This window comes from Aquarana catesbeiana, linkage group LG06, assembly GCF_042186555.1.
Source record: "Aquarana catesbeiana isolate 2022-GZ linkage group LG06, ASM4218655v1, whole genome shotgun sequence".
In the NCBI taxonomy this organism is placed as follows: Eukaryota; Metazoa; Chordata; class Amphibia; order Anura; family Ranidae; genus Aquarana; species Aquarana catesbeiana.
Genome location: NC_133329.1, coordinates 70,554,306 through 70,569,359, shown reverse-complemented (window position 1 = coordinate 70,569,359; position 15,054 = coordinate 70,554,306). Strand labels below are relative to the sequence as shown.

General features: G+C 44.4%; 1 protein-coding gene across 1 annotated transcript in view; it reads right to left on the bottom strand.

Moving 5' to 3' along the window:
- The window catches only part of LOC141147982 (tyrosine-protein phosphatase non-receptor type substrate 1-like), a 122,545-nt gene that overhangs the window by 59,831 nt on the left and 47,660 nt on the right, over nucleotides 1–15,054 (bottom strand). Inside the window, exon 3 of the mRNA XM_073635138.1 lies at nucleotides 6,595–6,891. Coding sequence (XP_073491239.1) covers nucleotides 6,595–6,891 — 297 coding nt within the window. The remainder of the gene's footprint in view (nucleotides 1–6,594; nucleotides 6,892–15,054) is intronic.

Below are 15,054 nucleotides of genomic sequence, written 5' to 3'. Positions count from 1 at the left end.
TTATAAACATTATTATGGAGATCTGTCGAAAATAAAAAATAATATGGATTCATGAGATCACAAGAAATAATAAAGAAATCAGGTTGTCAGAACTCTGTGTGAATATGAGCAGCAAAACAACTTCATTATTATAGAATTATAAAGAAGAAGAGAATGCGCTGCATTAAGATATTTAAAAAATTGCAGCATGACGAATGTGCTATCTCCATTACGAAAGCTAGTTTTACCAGACTGAGCGCTTACCAAGCATGCGTGGCATTTTGTGCATCAGAATTGTGTACACACGATCAGAATTTACGAGAACGGATTTTGTTGTCGGAAAATTTGAGAACCAGCTCTCAAATTGTATGACGGAAATTCCAATGGAAAATGTCCAATGGAGCCTACACACGGTCGGAATTTCCGACAAAAAGCTCCCATCGAACATTTTCTGTCGGAGAATCCGACCGTGTGTACGGGGCATTATTTAGTTTTACGTTGATATTTTAAAACTAAAGTTTGAGGTTATAATCTTAGCATCTGTTTTATACACATTATGGACAGGTAGGAATATACTTTGTGTTATCACCAATTGTATTTTTGATATTATTTTGCACTAATTGTTAGTAAATAAATATATATATTTTTGCACAATATTGGTTCACATCCTTTTGTCTTCAACTTAGGGTGTATAAAAGAATTTGAGTTGTTTTATTGAATTGTGGAAACACGTGACAATCTCCTTATTTTAGATTGACACTTATTTACATAAATATAAAATTGTTTTAATATTTCAGTATAAACATCTGACAACATAATTGTCTAGGGTATATAAATCAGAAATTAGTCAGAAAACAGTCAGAAATTAGAAATCAGAATGATATAGACCTCAATTGTTTTCTGACTAATTTCTGATTTACATACCCTAGACAATTATGTTTTATTGGACCAATGTTCGCATTTTCCACTGTGGATAATGTTTTTGAGTTGTCTATGGCACATTATGATGGTTTGGGAATAGAGTGTGTTGCAGTACCTTATTACTTTTTTGGGTCACTGGCACTAATTATATATATTCGTTTAGGATACATTAGAGTATGCTTCAGTTTTTTGCGGCAGTCTGGAGTAATTCCGTATCTGGCCGCTTAAAAAACATTATGAATGTTCATATATTCAGCTTTTTATACCATTAATGAATTGGGGCAATTTAGAGTTCTCTTAAATTGTATATTTGATTGTTTAAAGTATTATTCATTGCTGCATTTTGACTGCGTGTATATTTCAGATTATATTTGTCCAGCGTTTGTATTAGTGATAGTATAAAGCATGTTGCAATTAACCATTTGATATCATGTATGTACAAATAGCGTTTTTCATCCACAATCAGCGCAGCAGCAGGTTGTTGACCAATCTTAGGGCTATTTGCCCATAAATAAAATGGCGTCGGTACTTCAGACGTCCTGCCACTCCAGGAAGACGTATGATGAAATGCGTAGGGCAGGGAAAGGACTCTGACATCAACACGCTATCCAGGATTACACTCACAGCTCGCATACCAAGCTGAGCGGCCGGAGGTGATCAGGAACACATATGCTGACTATGCCTAGTATTGGGTCTGACACTTTTAACCACTTCAGCCCCGGAAGAATTGACCCCCTTCCTGACCAGGCTATTTTTTGCGATACGGCACTGCCTCGCTTTAAGTGACAATTGCTATAATAAATATCCCAATTTAAAAAGATATATATATATACTTTTTTTTTCCTCAGTTTAGGCCGATATGTATTCTTTGGTAAAAAAAAATTGCAATAAGCGTATATAGATCGGTTTGCACAAAAGTTATAGTGTCTACAAAATAGGGGATAGATTTATGCCATTTTTATTATTATTATTATTTTTTTATTAGTAATGGTGGAGATCAGCGATTTTTATTGGGACTGCGATATTGCGACGGACAAAATCGGACACATTTTTGGGACCAGTGACATTTATACTCCGATCAGTGCTATAAAAATGCACTGATTACTGTATACATGTCACTGGCAGGTAAGAGGTTAACACTAGGGGGCGATCAAGGGTTTAACTGTGTTCCCTAGGTGTATTCTAACTGTGGGGGGGATGGGACTGACTAGGGGAGGAGAGAGATCTGTGTTCATAGTTAGTATGAACACACAATCTGCCTCCTCTCCCCTGAGAGAACCGGCACTCGCATCGGCTCCAGATATACGCTTTGGGCGCACGTGGGCCGCCGCCGTCATCTTAAAGAGCCGACATACAGCTACGACGGCTCGCGCAGGGGAGCCAACCTGCTGCAGTATAATGCCCCGTACACACAGTCCGATCGGAGCGTGTTGTCGGAAATTCCGACCGTGTGTGGGCTCCATCGGACATTTTCCATCGGATTTTCCGACACACAAAGTTGGAGAGCAGGAGATAAAATTTTCCGACAACAAAATCCGTTGTCGGAATTTCCGATCGTGTGTACACAAATCCGACGGACAAAGTGCCATGCATGCTCAGAATAAATAAAGAGATGAAAGCTATTGGCCACTGCCCCGTTTATAGTCCCGACGTACGTGTTTTACGTCACCGCGTTCAGAACGATCGGATTTTCCGACAACTTTGTGTGACCGTGTGTATGCAAGACAAGTTTGAGCCAACATCCGTCGGAAAAAATCCTAGGATTTTGTTGTCGGAATGTCCGAACAAAGTCCGACCGTGTGTACGCCCTATGACTGCGGCGGCTGGTTCAAAAGCTGTTAAATGTGAGTTTATTGATTGTATATGTTTTTAAATAAACCTTTTAAAAATGATAATACAATATTGGAGCTTCCTTCCTCCTCTTCTTCTATATATGTGGGTGCCATGGTTTGAGTTTTGAAGAAGAGTTCATGTATGGCTTAAACAGCTCTCTGGATCCTAGCATTGATTGCATTAAGGCGCAGCTGCTGGTTTAAAAGTTTACCAGCCACTTCAGTCGGTGAATCAGTTGGGTACGACTGGTGGAGGATCACATTTGGGTGTTCACAAGTTGATCTACATACAAGATTCACTAACAAAAAACTGGCCACTGCCCCTACCTATAACTGGCCTTCACAGCAAGGAGCACATGGAGGTCCATATACATGTAAGAGAAAAACAATTCCATAGCTCAGCACACCAATGAGTCTGCTGACCAACCAAATTAACCTGTCTAACCATCTGTTAAAAGCAGGGGTTTAGTTAGCACACATTTGCAAACGCATGTGAAAGCTGCAAGGCTTCGTCGCAGCACCCTGTGTTGCTTTCAGTTCTTACACTACAAATTTATAAATGTCTTCACAGTGGAAGCACATGCATGGAATGGATAGATGTGGGGCAGGTGAGCCTGGAGGCAGCCCAGGCCCCCTTAAAGTAACAGGAGCACACTGGACACCCAGCAAGTGCACAATGGCAGCAAAGGTGCCCAGTGTGTCCCCGGACCATATATACAAACAGTAACAAAAAACTGGCCACTGCCCCCACCTATAACTGGCCTTTCACATGCGTTTTCAAATGTGTGCTAACTAAACCCCTGCTATTAACAAACGGTTAGACAGGTTAAATTGGTTGGTCAGCAGACTGGTTGGTGAGTTGAGCTATGGAATTGTTTTTGTCTTGCATACATACAAGATTCACTGAATGTCATTCATTTTAAAAAAATGTCATTAAATAAAGAACATAAAGCAGTACTATTGAGTAAGTAATTAACATTCTGCCCAGTCGATATGGGGCATGAATTTTAAGTTTATTGGAACTTGAATCTTTGTAACGTTTTCAAAATTTCTGCCATTATTTCTCTATTCCAATGCTGGTTGACATTGGTAGAAATTATAATAATTTATTACATATTTATTTATTTATAACATGTGGATACAACTATAAAACCATATTCATAATATATTCATAATAATAGCAAAATATATTAATATAGTGTAATATACATATATGTATATGTAGCGGTACCCCCGTAGGGGCTGCTGATTTGTTCATATACATTTGTCAATCACCCCGCTCCTGATCTCCCATTGCAAAGCAAACAACACCAAACAGTCAATGTCTATCCATAGGTAGATATGAGATGCTCCGCCAGATCAGTTTGGGAGGGTGTCATCCATAGCCGTAGCTTTTGTTAATGGACTTTCCCTGTGCAGAACTCCCAAGTTGAACAGAAAGTTATAACTCTGAATAATTCCCTCTGCTTGCCTGATATAATTCCTTTGGAGTATTAACACTAAGTCACAGGCCTTCACTGCCTATTTCCATGACCTACTTACTAATGCCCCTCAGTCCTTGGAAGTTACTGTTCTTATGGCTCCTGCACTTGTTTCTCTGAATTACACTGACCTGTTTTCCTTAATCGACAGTCTGTTTTCCTGGTCACAGAAAGTCTATACTTCGGTCTACTTCTACTTTACTGCTAATTTCTCCTCGCTTGCCCGCGTGAGAATGCCTGGAACATTCCCCAGCGCTACATGCTGGCTCCGCTGCACTCCAGATGTCCACCCTGGAGTTTCCTTGAGAGCATTACTCAATGTTATTCTCCTTCAAGGCCCCCCAGGCCCTCGGCCTCCTGGAACTCTCTTTCTCTCGATCTCCTCTTCTTCCTCGGGCCCTCCTTCCTTCCTCGGGCCCCAAGCCCTCCTCCCTCAGCGGAGCATGTGACCCCCCTTATATGAGAGACCTCCTTTCAACCAAACAAATTAATGATTTGTCAGAACTCTCATATGAGTTTCCTGCCACTCAGTTGTCAGCCCATCCTCTCCTTCTCCAGAACAATTCACCGTCAGGTAGAGGAGGTATCTCCTCTGGCCACACCCTCCTTTATTCTGACACTCCCACTTCTGAATCAAAACAACCAGGCCTAGAAAAAGACCACAGGCCTGGCTAAATTTACCTGTAAATAGATCCTGTACTACCAAACCACACTATCGCACCTACCCTAAAGTAGAGGGCGCTACATATAGATATAGATAGATATACACACACACACACAATAGAACATTATATAAATACGGTATATATTCATAATATATATATAATATATTAATGATATATTTATGTAGCACTAACCCCCGAAGGAGCTGCTGATTTATATCGGGCTGTTACCTTCACCTCTTTACCCGTAATTTCACCAATACAAGAACTTAGAGTCCATGTTGAGCTTTGTATCTGACAATGTAGGCACCAGTCACTTTAGTACTTTTCCAATGCTTTAATGGGAGATAACTGGAAGAAGTAGCAGGAAAGAGGTAGAACAAGAGTTGCAGGAAGGTTTAAATACCTTTTTCTTTGAATCACTGAGGAATTGAAATCTCGGGGACGAATATGCCTTTAGTCCAAGATTAAATCTTTGCCCACCCGGATAGGTCTCTCTAACTGACCTAGCAGCCGGAGCGCAGCACAAACAAAAAGTCTCTGCCACAGACTTGAGAAGAACAATATAACTATACGATCCTCGGCCACAGGACGTAGTAGTTTTAGATGAACAGCAACACAGCACCAGAACCTTTAAGCCGACCCGGCAGTACTTGTGCGGTAGATTAGGTTAAGATGCATCCTCCAATTGAGTCACCAGGCCCCTCTTGAGACCAGCCTTCCGCACGGTCCTCTCCAAGATAGGTCCTCCCCTGGGTCTATTCAATTGTCCGGCTTCTTCCCGCAGGACAGACAGCACAGGACCATCTCCGTAGTAGTAGGCCCCAGACAGGCTTCTGGGCCTACTTGCACAGCTGCAGCAACGCAGCCCTCCGGCCTGGAGGGCCACAAGGTACAACTCCCTTTAGCACATGGCGTTTGTCCCTTAAATACTCTCTCCCAGAATGCATAGCAGTGGACCACCTCTGCCGAGTTACCTCTGGGAAAGAAGAGCACTCAATACACTTCAGCTTGTTGCTTTTCCAACACCGACCTATGGTGACAACGACACCTACAGGCAACAGTGTGGAACTGCACGCAACACAGCCAATGCTGGAACAGAGGCTAATTTAGCCATAAATTAACTCTGAACTATATACAGAACAGATAACCCACTAAATTTACAAATAAGCGCCTGATCAAAATTTGTCAGCGCTACATTTACATAATATAACATAATAATATATATTCATAATATATGGCAGATTAGATATGTCTCCCAGAAAAACTGAATGGGGATTGCTGGGACTTTTAGTTCTCCATCCTCCATGTTTTCTCCTCCAGTCCCCCCAGTGTTGCACTCTCACCCCCACACATGTGTCCCTCCAGCCTTCACACAGTTTAATACATGCCTGGGGCTTCACTGGGACAGGGGCTGTGGCTGCTCTCTAAGTGGCAGTGCGCTCTAGGGGGGCTGCCTGGTTCACCTAGTGGTAGCGCCTTTCTTGTTGATAGTTATTTACTTCGTAGGGTACAGAATACATATACTGTAAGTCATGAATGATAGTTATGCCACATATGTAACTAGACATAGCAATTTCTATGCAGTAGTCATTGGGACTGTTTTAAGCATTTTTTCGATACAGTATATAATTAAAGTTGGTAGCTAAGAGTGTTGAGTCCATATTGGGGTTCTTTGAGGGGGCGATTTGTATTTCTTAGAATAACTAGTGTCTTTACCTCCATAAACCAGCTGGAAGTCTTCCTGGAGAGGTGTAGTAAGAGACTCGTGTTGGACTCTACAGGAGAAGATCTGCTCTCTGTCCTCCTCGGTGGGTGTTATTGTTACTGAGCTCCTCACATTGTACGTCCCATCCGGGTCTCTCTGAGGTTTCTCCACGATAACGTTGTCCAGTATCTTTCCATCCCGGAGCCATTTAATATCAATATCCACCGGGTAGAACCCAGAGATGACACTACGCAGGACGCTCTCATTTTTTGTTACAACTTTATTTGTAATTGTAATATGTGGAATAGCTGGCAAATAAGAAAAGACAGTAAACGGTAAAGCAACTTAAAAAATAGGTATTACTACACTTTTATAGTTTGAGAATAGAGAATATATAATCACATGAATACAAATTAAACACAGATGCATAAGCCTGTGCTCTATTTGTGTACTAAGCACTAATCATTCAAAGCTTGAACTCCAGACAAACAGCTAAATACACTAATGAAATGCATGTATTGGAGCTGTTTACCTGCCACAAATATATTTTTCTAGCCATCTAGTCCTAGGAATTACACAGCTCTGTCACACAGCAAAGCAGTGTCTGGCAGGGCAGAAGACCTGATTTTCTCTTGCTGCATTTAAGTGACACTTGCAGGTCTTGTCCCTTCCTCTCCCTTTGACTGGGCAATAAAAGGAGAAGCATCCTATTCATGAGCTCACCTCTGTCAATCTCTTCTCTCTGAATATTCCTTATTAGCACATGAGCACGTTGACCTCCTTGCCAGGGCAAGCATAATTTTAGCCAACAGGAGATGAATGCTCAGAAGTGTCTCCTCTATATTGTACAGTGGTTTCAGGATGTTCTCTGACAAACCACTCTGCCAGTTCCACCCAGCTGTTAGCTTGCTATTGATCCGATGAGGAGATCACCATAGGGCAAAGCTATTTCCGCCTACTAATAAATATATTGGGAGAATTCGGATAGATTTTGCGTGATAACTTGTTGCAAGTGAGGCTTTATGAGGGATGCAAAAAGGTCTTCTTATTGACAGTATAAAGGGGGATTTTAATTGTACACTACTTTCTTAAAACTCCAAAGACATGCTGGTAGGTTAATTGGATCCTGTCTAAATTGTCCCTAGTATGTATGAATGTGAGTTAGGGACCTTAGATTTTAAGCTCCTTGAGGGTAGGGACTGATGTGAAGGTACAATGTATATGTAAAGCGCTGCGTAAATGACGGCGCTATATAAGTACCTGAAATAAATAAATAAATAAAAGAAACCCCTTACAAGAAATATGGAGGTTGACATCACTGATTTCTCCTTCCAAAAATGCTAGATGCCTGGTGGGCCCTGGCTTCAATGCTTTGAGTCACTGATCCCAAAATACATATATGTCAGTAAGGACTTTTGTTTTTTTTTTAGAGCTACAAACTACTTCTACAATAAGTATTAAAACCAAAGAGTCAGCACAACAGCATATACATTTGTGAAAGGAGGTCAGAAACCTCCATATTCCTCTAGAACTTGAGGGTTCTTTGCTTTCCAACAACCACAAGTGTAAGAGGACTTTTTATCAGTGGATGCTTTCCACTGATAATCAACGTAAAGTGATTTTAATTGTTGAAGAAAAAGTCACCACTAACAATGTAGAGGGTATTTTATTAATGGGGGCCCTCTACTGACCAACAGTGTAAAGGGACTTTCATTATTGGAGACGTTCCACTGACCAACAATGTAAAGGGTGTTTTTATCATTCTGGACTTTCCCTCAAACAATGTAAAGGGTCTTTTATTGGTGGATACTTTCTATCAACAGCAATATAAAGGGTCTTTAATCAATGGAGAATTTATACTGGCTAACAATGCAAAGAAACTTTTATTAGTGGAGACTTTCCACTGACCACCATTGTAAAGGGACATTTCTTATGGGAGATTCATAGGCTACTACAGATTAGGGATGAGCCGAACACCCCCCTGTTCGGTTCGCACCAGAACATGCGAACAGGAAAAAAGTTCGTTCGAACATGCGAACACCGTTAAAGTCTATGGGACACGAACATGAATAATCAAAAGTGCTAATTTTAAAGGCTTATATGAAAGTTATTGTCATAAAAAGTGTTTGGGGACCTGGGTCCTGCCCCAGGGGACATGGATCAATGCAAAAAAAGTTTTAAAAACGGCCGTTTTTTCAGGAGCAGTGATTTTAATAATGCTTAAAGTCAAACAATAAAAGTGTAATATCCCTTTAAATTTCGTACCTGGGGGGTGTCTATAGTGTGCCTGTAAAGGGGCGCATGTTTCCTGTGTTTAGAACAGTCTGACAGCAAAATGACATTTTGAAGGAAAAAACTCATTTAAAACTACTCGCGGCTATTGCATTGCCGACAATACACATAGAAGTTCATTGATAAAAACGGCATGGGAATTCCCCAAAGGGGAACCCCGAACCAAAATTAAAAAAAAAAATGACGTGGGAGTCCTCCTAAATTCCATACCAGGCCCTTCAGGTCTGGTATGGATATTAAGGGGAACCCCGGCCAAAATTAAAAAAAAAAAAATGACGTGGGGTTCCCCCTAAATTCCATACCAGACCCTTCAGGTCTGGTATGGATTTTAAGGGGAACCCCGCGCCAAAAAAAAAAAAAAAAAACGGCGTGGGGTCCCCCCAAAAATCCATACCAGACCCTTATCCGAGCACGCAACCTGGCAGGCCGCAGGAAAAGAGGGGGGGACGAGAGTGCGGCCCCCCCTCCTTAACCGTACCAGGCCACATGCCCTCAACATTGGGAGGGTGCTTTGGGGTAGCCCCCCAAAACACCTTGTCCCCATGTTGATGAGGACAAGGGCCTCATCCCCACAACCCTGGCCGGTGGTTGTGGGGGTCTGCGGGCGGGGGGCTTATCGGAATCTGGAAGCCCCCTTTAACAAGGTGACCCCCAGATCCCGGCCCCCCCCCTGTGTGAAATGGTAAGGGGGTACATAAGTACCCCTACCATTTCACGAAGAAAGTGTCAAAAATGTTAAAAATGACAAGAGACAGTTTTTGACAATTCCTTTATTTAAATGCTTCTTCTTTCTTCTATCTTCCTTCATCTTCTGGTTCTTCTGGCTCTTCTGGTTCTTCCTCCGGCGTTCTCGTCCAGCATCTCCTCCGCGGCGTCTTCTGTCTTCTTCTCCTCGGGCCGCTCCGCACCCATGGCATGGGGGGGAGGCTCCCGCTCTTCTCTTCTTCTTTTCTTCTCTTCTTCTCTTCTTCATTTTCTTCTCCGGGCCGCTCCGCAATCCATGCTGGCATGGAGGGAGGCTCCCGCTGTGTGACGGCGCTCCTCGTCTGACAGTTCTTAAATAACGGGGGGGCGGGGCCACCCGGTGACCCCGCCCCCCTCTGACGCACGGTGACTTGACGGGACTTCCCTGTGGCATTCCCCGTGACGTCACAGGGAAGTCCCGTCAAGTCACCGTGCGTCAGAGGGGGGCGGGGTCACCGGGTGGCCCCGCCCCCCGTTATTTAAGAACTGTCAGACGAGGAGCGCCGTCACACAGCGGGAGCCTCCCTCCATGCCAGCATGGATTGCGGAGCGGCCCGGAGAAGAAAAGAAGAAGAGAAGAAGAGAAGAAGAGAAGAAAAGAAGAAGAGAAGAGCGGGAGCCTCCCCCCATGCCATGGGTGCGGAGCGGCCCGAGGAGAAGAAGATAGAAGACACCGCGGAGGAGATGCTGGACGAGAACGCCGGAGGAAGAACCAGAAGAGCCAGAAGAACCAGAAGATGAAGGAAGATAGAAGAAAGAAGAAGCATTTAAATAAAGGAATTGTCAAAAACTGTCTCTTGTCATTTTTAACATTTTTGACACTTTTTTCGTGAAATGGTAGGGGTACTTATGTACCCCCTTACCATTTCACACAGGGGGGGGGGCCGGGATCTGGGGGTCACCTTGTTAAAGGGGGCTTCCAGATTCCGATAAGCCCTCCGCCCGCAGACCCCCACAACCACCGGCCAGGGTTGTGGGGATGAGGCCCTTGTCCTCATCAACATGGGGACAAGGTGTTTTGGGGGGCTACCCCAAAGCACCCTCCCAATGTTGAGGGCATGTGGCCTGGTACGGTTCAGGAGGGAGGGGGGGCCGCACTCTCGTCCCCCCCTCTTTTCCTGCGGCCTGCCAGGTTGCGTGCTCGGATAAGGGTCTGGTATGGATTTTTGGGGGGACCCCACGCCGTTTTTTTTTTTTTTGGCGCGGGGTTCCCCTTAAAATCCATACCAGACCTGAAGGGTCTGGTATGGAATTTAGGGGGAACCCCACGTCATTTTTTTTTAAAAATTTTGGCCGGGGTTCCCCTTAATATCCATACCAGACCTGAAGGGCCTGGTATGGAATTTAGGGGGACTCCCACGTCATTTTTTTTTTTTAAATTTTGGTTCGGGGTTCCCCTTTGGGGAATTCCCATGCCGTTTTTATCAATGAACTTCTATGTGTATTGTCGGCAATGCAATAGCCGCGAGTAGTTTTAAATGAGTTTTTTCCTTCAAAATGTCATTTTGCTGTCAGACTGTTCTAAACACAGGAGACATGCGCCCCTTTACAGGCACACTATAGACACCCCCCAGGTACGAAATTTAAAGGGATATTACACTTTTATTGATTGACTTTAAGCATTATTAAAATCACTGCTCCTGAAAAAACGTCCGTTTTTAAAACTTTTTTTTGCATTGATCCATGTCCCCTGGGGCAGGACCCAGGTCCCCAAACACTTTTTATGACAATAACTTGCATATTAGCCTTTAAAATTAGCACTTTTGATTTCTCCCATAGACTTTTAAAGGGTGTTCCGCGGCATTCGAATTTGCCGCGAACACCCCAAATTGTTCGCTGTTCGGTGAACTTGCGAACAGCCAATGTTCGAGTCGAACATGAGTTCGACTCGAACTCGAAGCTCATCCCTACTACAGATTATCAGGGAGTAGGGGTTATAACTTCCTGTGCAACATAGGCTGACCACCAGATGTACAAAGGTATTTTAGGGTTGCCACACAAATTAGGGGGGCTACTTAAATGTCTGCTACAGGGCTGCTTAAAAGATGGTTACTTTTCAAACTGTTGAGATGGTAAATTAGGTTCACTCTTATGAGAATCCTGGCAAGGTCTTTTAAATGTTAATAGGTATGTATTCAGTAATTGGGGTGGAGGCAATTGTTATGTACACTACTGAACTGGGCTAAGTAAGTGTAGTGTAGGTTTTTAATAGTTATTGATTTATGAGAAACTTAATAATAGTTTATTGTTATCAATTATGTTAGCGTATAAGTAATCACTTCTGTCTATATATACACACATATACAGTATCTCACAAAAGTGAGGACACCCCTCACATTTATTATATCTTTTCATGTGACAACACTGAAGAAATGACACTTTGCTACAATGTAAGGTAGTGAGTGTACAGCTTGTATAACAGTGTACATTTGCTGTCCCCTCAAAATAACTCAACACACAGCCATTAATGTCTAAAACAAAGGCAACAAAAAAGTGAGTACACCCCTAAGTGAAAATGTCCAAATTGGGCCCAAAGTGTCAATATTTTGTGTGGCCACCATTATTTTCCGGCACTGCCTTAACCCCTTTTGGGCATGGAGCATTAGAGACCTTGCGCCCCCCCACCTTCCATTTGAGGATGCCCCACAGATGCTCAAAAGGGTTTAGGTCTGAAGACATGCTTGTCAAGTCCTTCACCTTTTCCCTCAGCTTCTTTAGCAAGGAAGTGGTCATCTTGGAGGTGTGTTTGGGGTCGTTATGTTGGAATACTGCCCTGCAGCCCAGTCTCCAAAGGGAGGGGATCATGTTCTGCTTCAGTATGTCACAGTACATGTTAGCATTCATGGTTCCCTCAATGAACTGTAGCTCCCCAGTGCTGGCAGCACTCATGCAGCCCCAGACCATGACACTCCCACCACCATGCTTGACTGTAGGCAAGACACACGTGTCTTTGTACTCCTCACCTGGTTGCCACCACACACGCTTTGCACCATCTGAACCAAATAAGTTTATCTTGGTTTCATCAGACCACAGGACATGGTTCCAGTAATCCATGTCCTTAGTTTGCTTGTCTTCAGCAAACTGTTTGCAGGCTTTCTTGCGCATCATCTTTAGAAGAGGCTTCCTTCTGGGACAACAGCCATGCAGACCATTTTGATGCAGTGTGCGGTGTATGGTCTGAGCACTGACAGGCTGACCCCCCCACCCCTTCAACCCCTGCAGCAATGCTGGCAGCACTCATACGTCTATTTCCCAAAGACAACCTCTGAATATGACGCTGAGCACGTGCACTCAACTTCTTTGGTCGACCATAGCGAGGCCTGTTCTGAGTGGAACCTTGTTAACCACTTCCCGCCCGCCCTATAGCGGATTGACGTCCGGGAAGTGGTTGTGTTATCCTGACTGGACGTCATATGACGTCCAGCAGGATAACATGCCGCAGCGCGCCCCCGGGGGCGCGCATCACGGCGATCGGTGGAGCGGTGTGTCAGTCTGACACACCGCTACACTGATCTTGGTAAAAAGCCTTCGGCGGAGGCTCTTTACCACGTGATCAGCCGTGTCCAATCACGGCTGATCACGCTGTCAATAGGAAGAGCCGTTGATCGGCTCTTCCTCACTCGCGTCTGACAGACGCGATTAGAGGAGAGCCGATCGGCGGCTCTCCTGGCAGGGGGGGTCTGTGCTGATTGTTTATCAGCGCAGCCCCCCCTCAGATCACCACACTGGACCACCAGGGATCGCCACTAGGACCACCAGGGAAGGGGCAACATGTGGATGGCCAGGTATGTACCCCATGGCCATCCACATGTGCCCAGTCAGTGCCAATCAGTGCCCACAAATGGGCACTGATTGGCACAATTATGTTGCAGTGATGCCCAACAATGCCACCCTTAGGGGCATCACTGCAAACAACCAGTGCCGTCGGTGCCACCCATCAGTGTCCATTCATGCCACCTGTCAGTGCCCATCCGTGCCCATCAGTGCCCATCTATCAGTGCCCATCCATGCCCATCTGTGCCAACTATCAGTGCCACCTATGAGTGCCCATCAATGCCACCTATAAGTGCCCATCAATGCCACCTATGAGTGCCCATCAGTGCCGCCTATAAGTGCCCATCTGTGCCACCTATGAGTGCCCATCAGTGCCGCTTACCAGTGCCACTTATCAGTGCCCATCAGTGCCGCCTATCAGTGCCCATCATCAGTGCCCGTCAGTGCCACCTCATCAGTGCCACCTCATTGGTGCCACCTCATCGGTGCCCATCAGTGCCGCCGTATCAGTGCCAGTCAGTGCCCGTCAGTGCAGCCATATCAGTGCCCGTCATTGAAGAAGAAAACGTACTTATTTACAAAAAAAATTTAACAGAAACAAAGAAAAACTTGTTTTTTTTCAAAATTTTCGGTCTTTTTTTATTTGTTGCGCAAAAAATAAAAACCGCAGAGGTGATCAAATACCACCAAAAGAAAGCTCTATTTGTGGGAACAAAATGATAAAAAATTTGTTTGGGTACAGTGTAGCATGACCGCGCAATTGTCATTCAAATTGCGACAGCGCTGAAAGCTGAAAATTGGTCTGGGCGGGAAGGTGTCTAAGTGCCTGGTATTGAAGTGGTTAAACCGCTGTATGGTCTTGGCCACCGTGCTGCAGCTCAGTTTCAGGGTCTTGGCAATCTTCTTATAGCCTAGGCCATCTTTATGTAGAGCAATAATTCTTTTTTTCAGACCCTCAGAGAGTTCTTTGTCATGAGGTGCCATGTTGAACTTCCAGTGACTAGTATGAGAGAGTGAGAGCAATAACACCAAATTTAACACACCAAATTTAATGTATACTGAAACATATGGTCTCATCCTGTGGGAAGTTGGGAACCTCTGACCTTTCTATTCTATGATGTGGTTCAAACTAGTTTTTACTAGTTTTTGGCCTGCTATACATACTGTATGACTGGAAGACCAAGGACTAATTGAGTTGGATTCAGAAGAGAAGTATGAATCAAGGACTATCGCCCCCCCCAGGAACTTCAAATAAAGAAGTTGTGAACTCCCCTGGACTGAACATGCTGTATTTGCCTACTCTTAGCATCTGTAATACCTCTTTAACCGCTTAACGACCGCCCACCATCAATATACGGTGGCAGAATGGCTCGCCTGCACAAATCGCCGTAGCTGTACGATGGCTCGTGCAGGCGCTGTTGTGGGTGGGCGCGCACGCGCTGCGGGAGCATACTCGCGGGTCGGGCAGACTCGATGTCCACCGGTGGCCCGCGATTGCCTTGTACACAGGCACAATGGGGAACTGCCTATGTAAACAAGGCATTTCCTCGTTCTGACAGTGAACATGTCAGAGATCTACTGTTCCCAGTGATCGGGAACAGGGATCTCTGTCATGTTCCAGTAAGCCCATCCCCCCTACAGTTAAAACACACCAAGGGAAC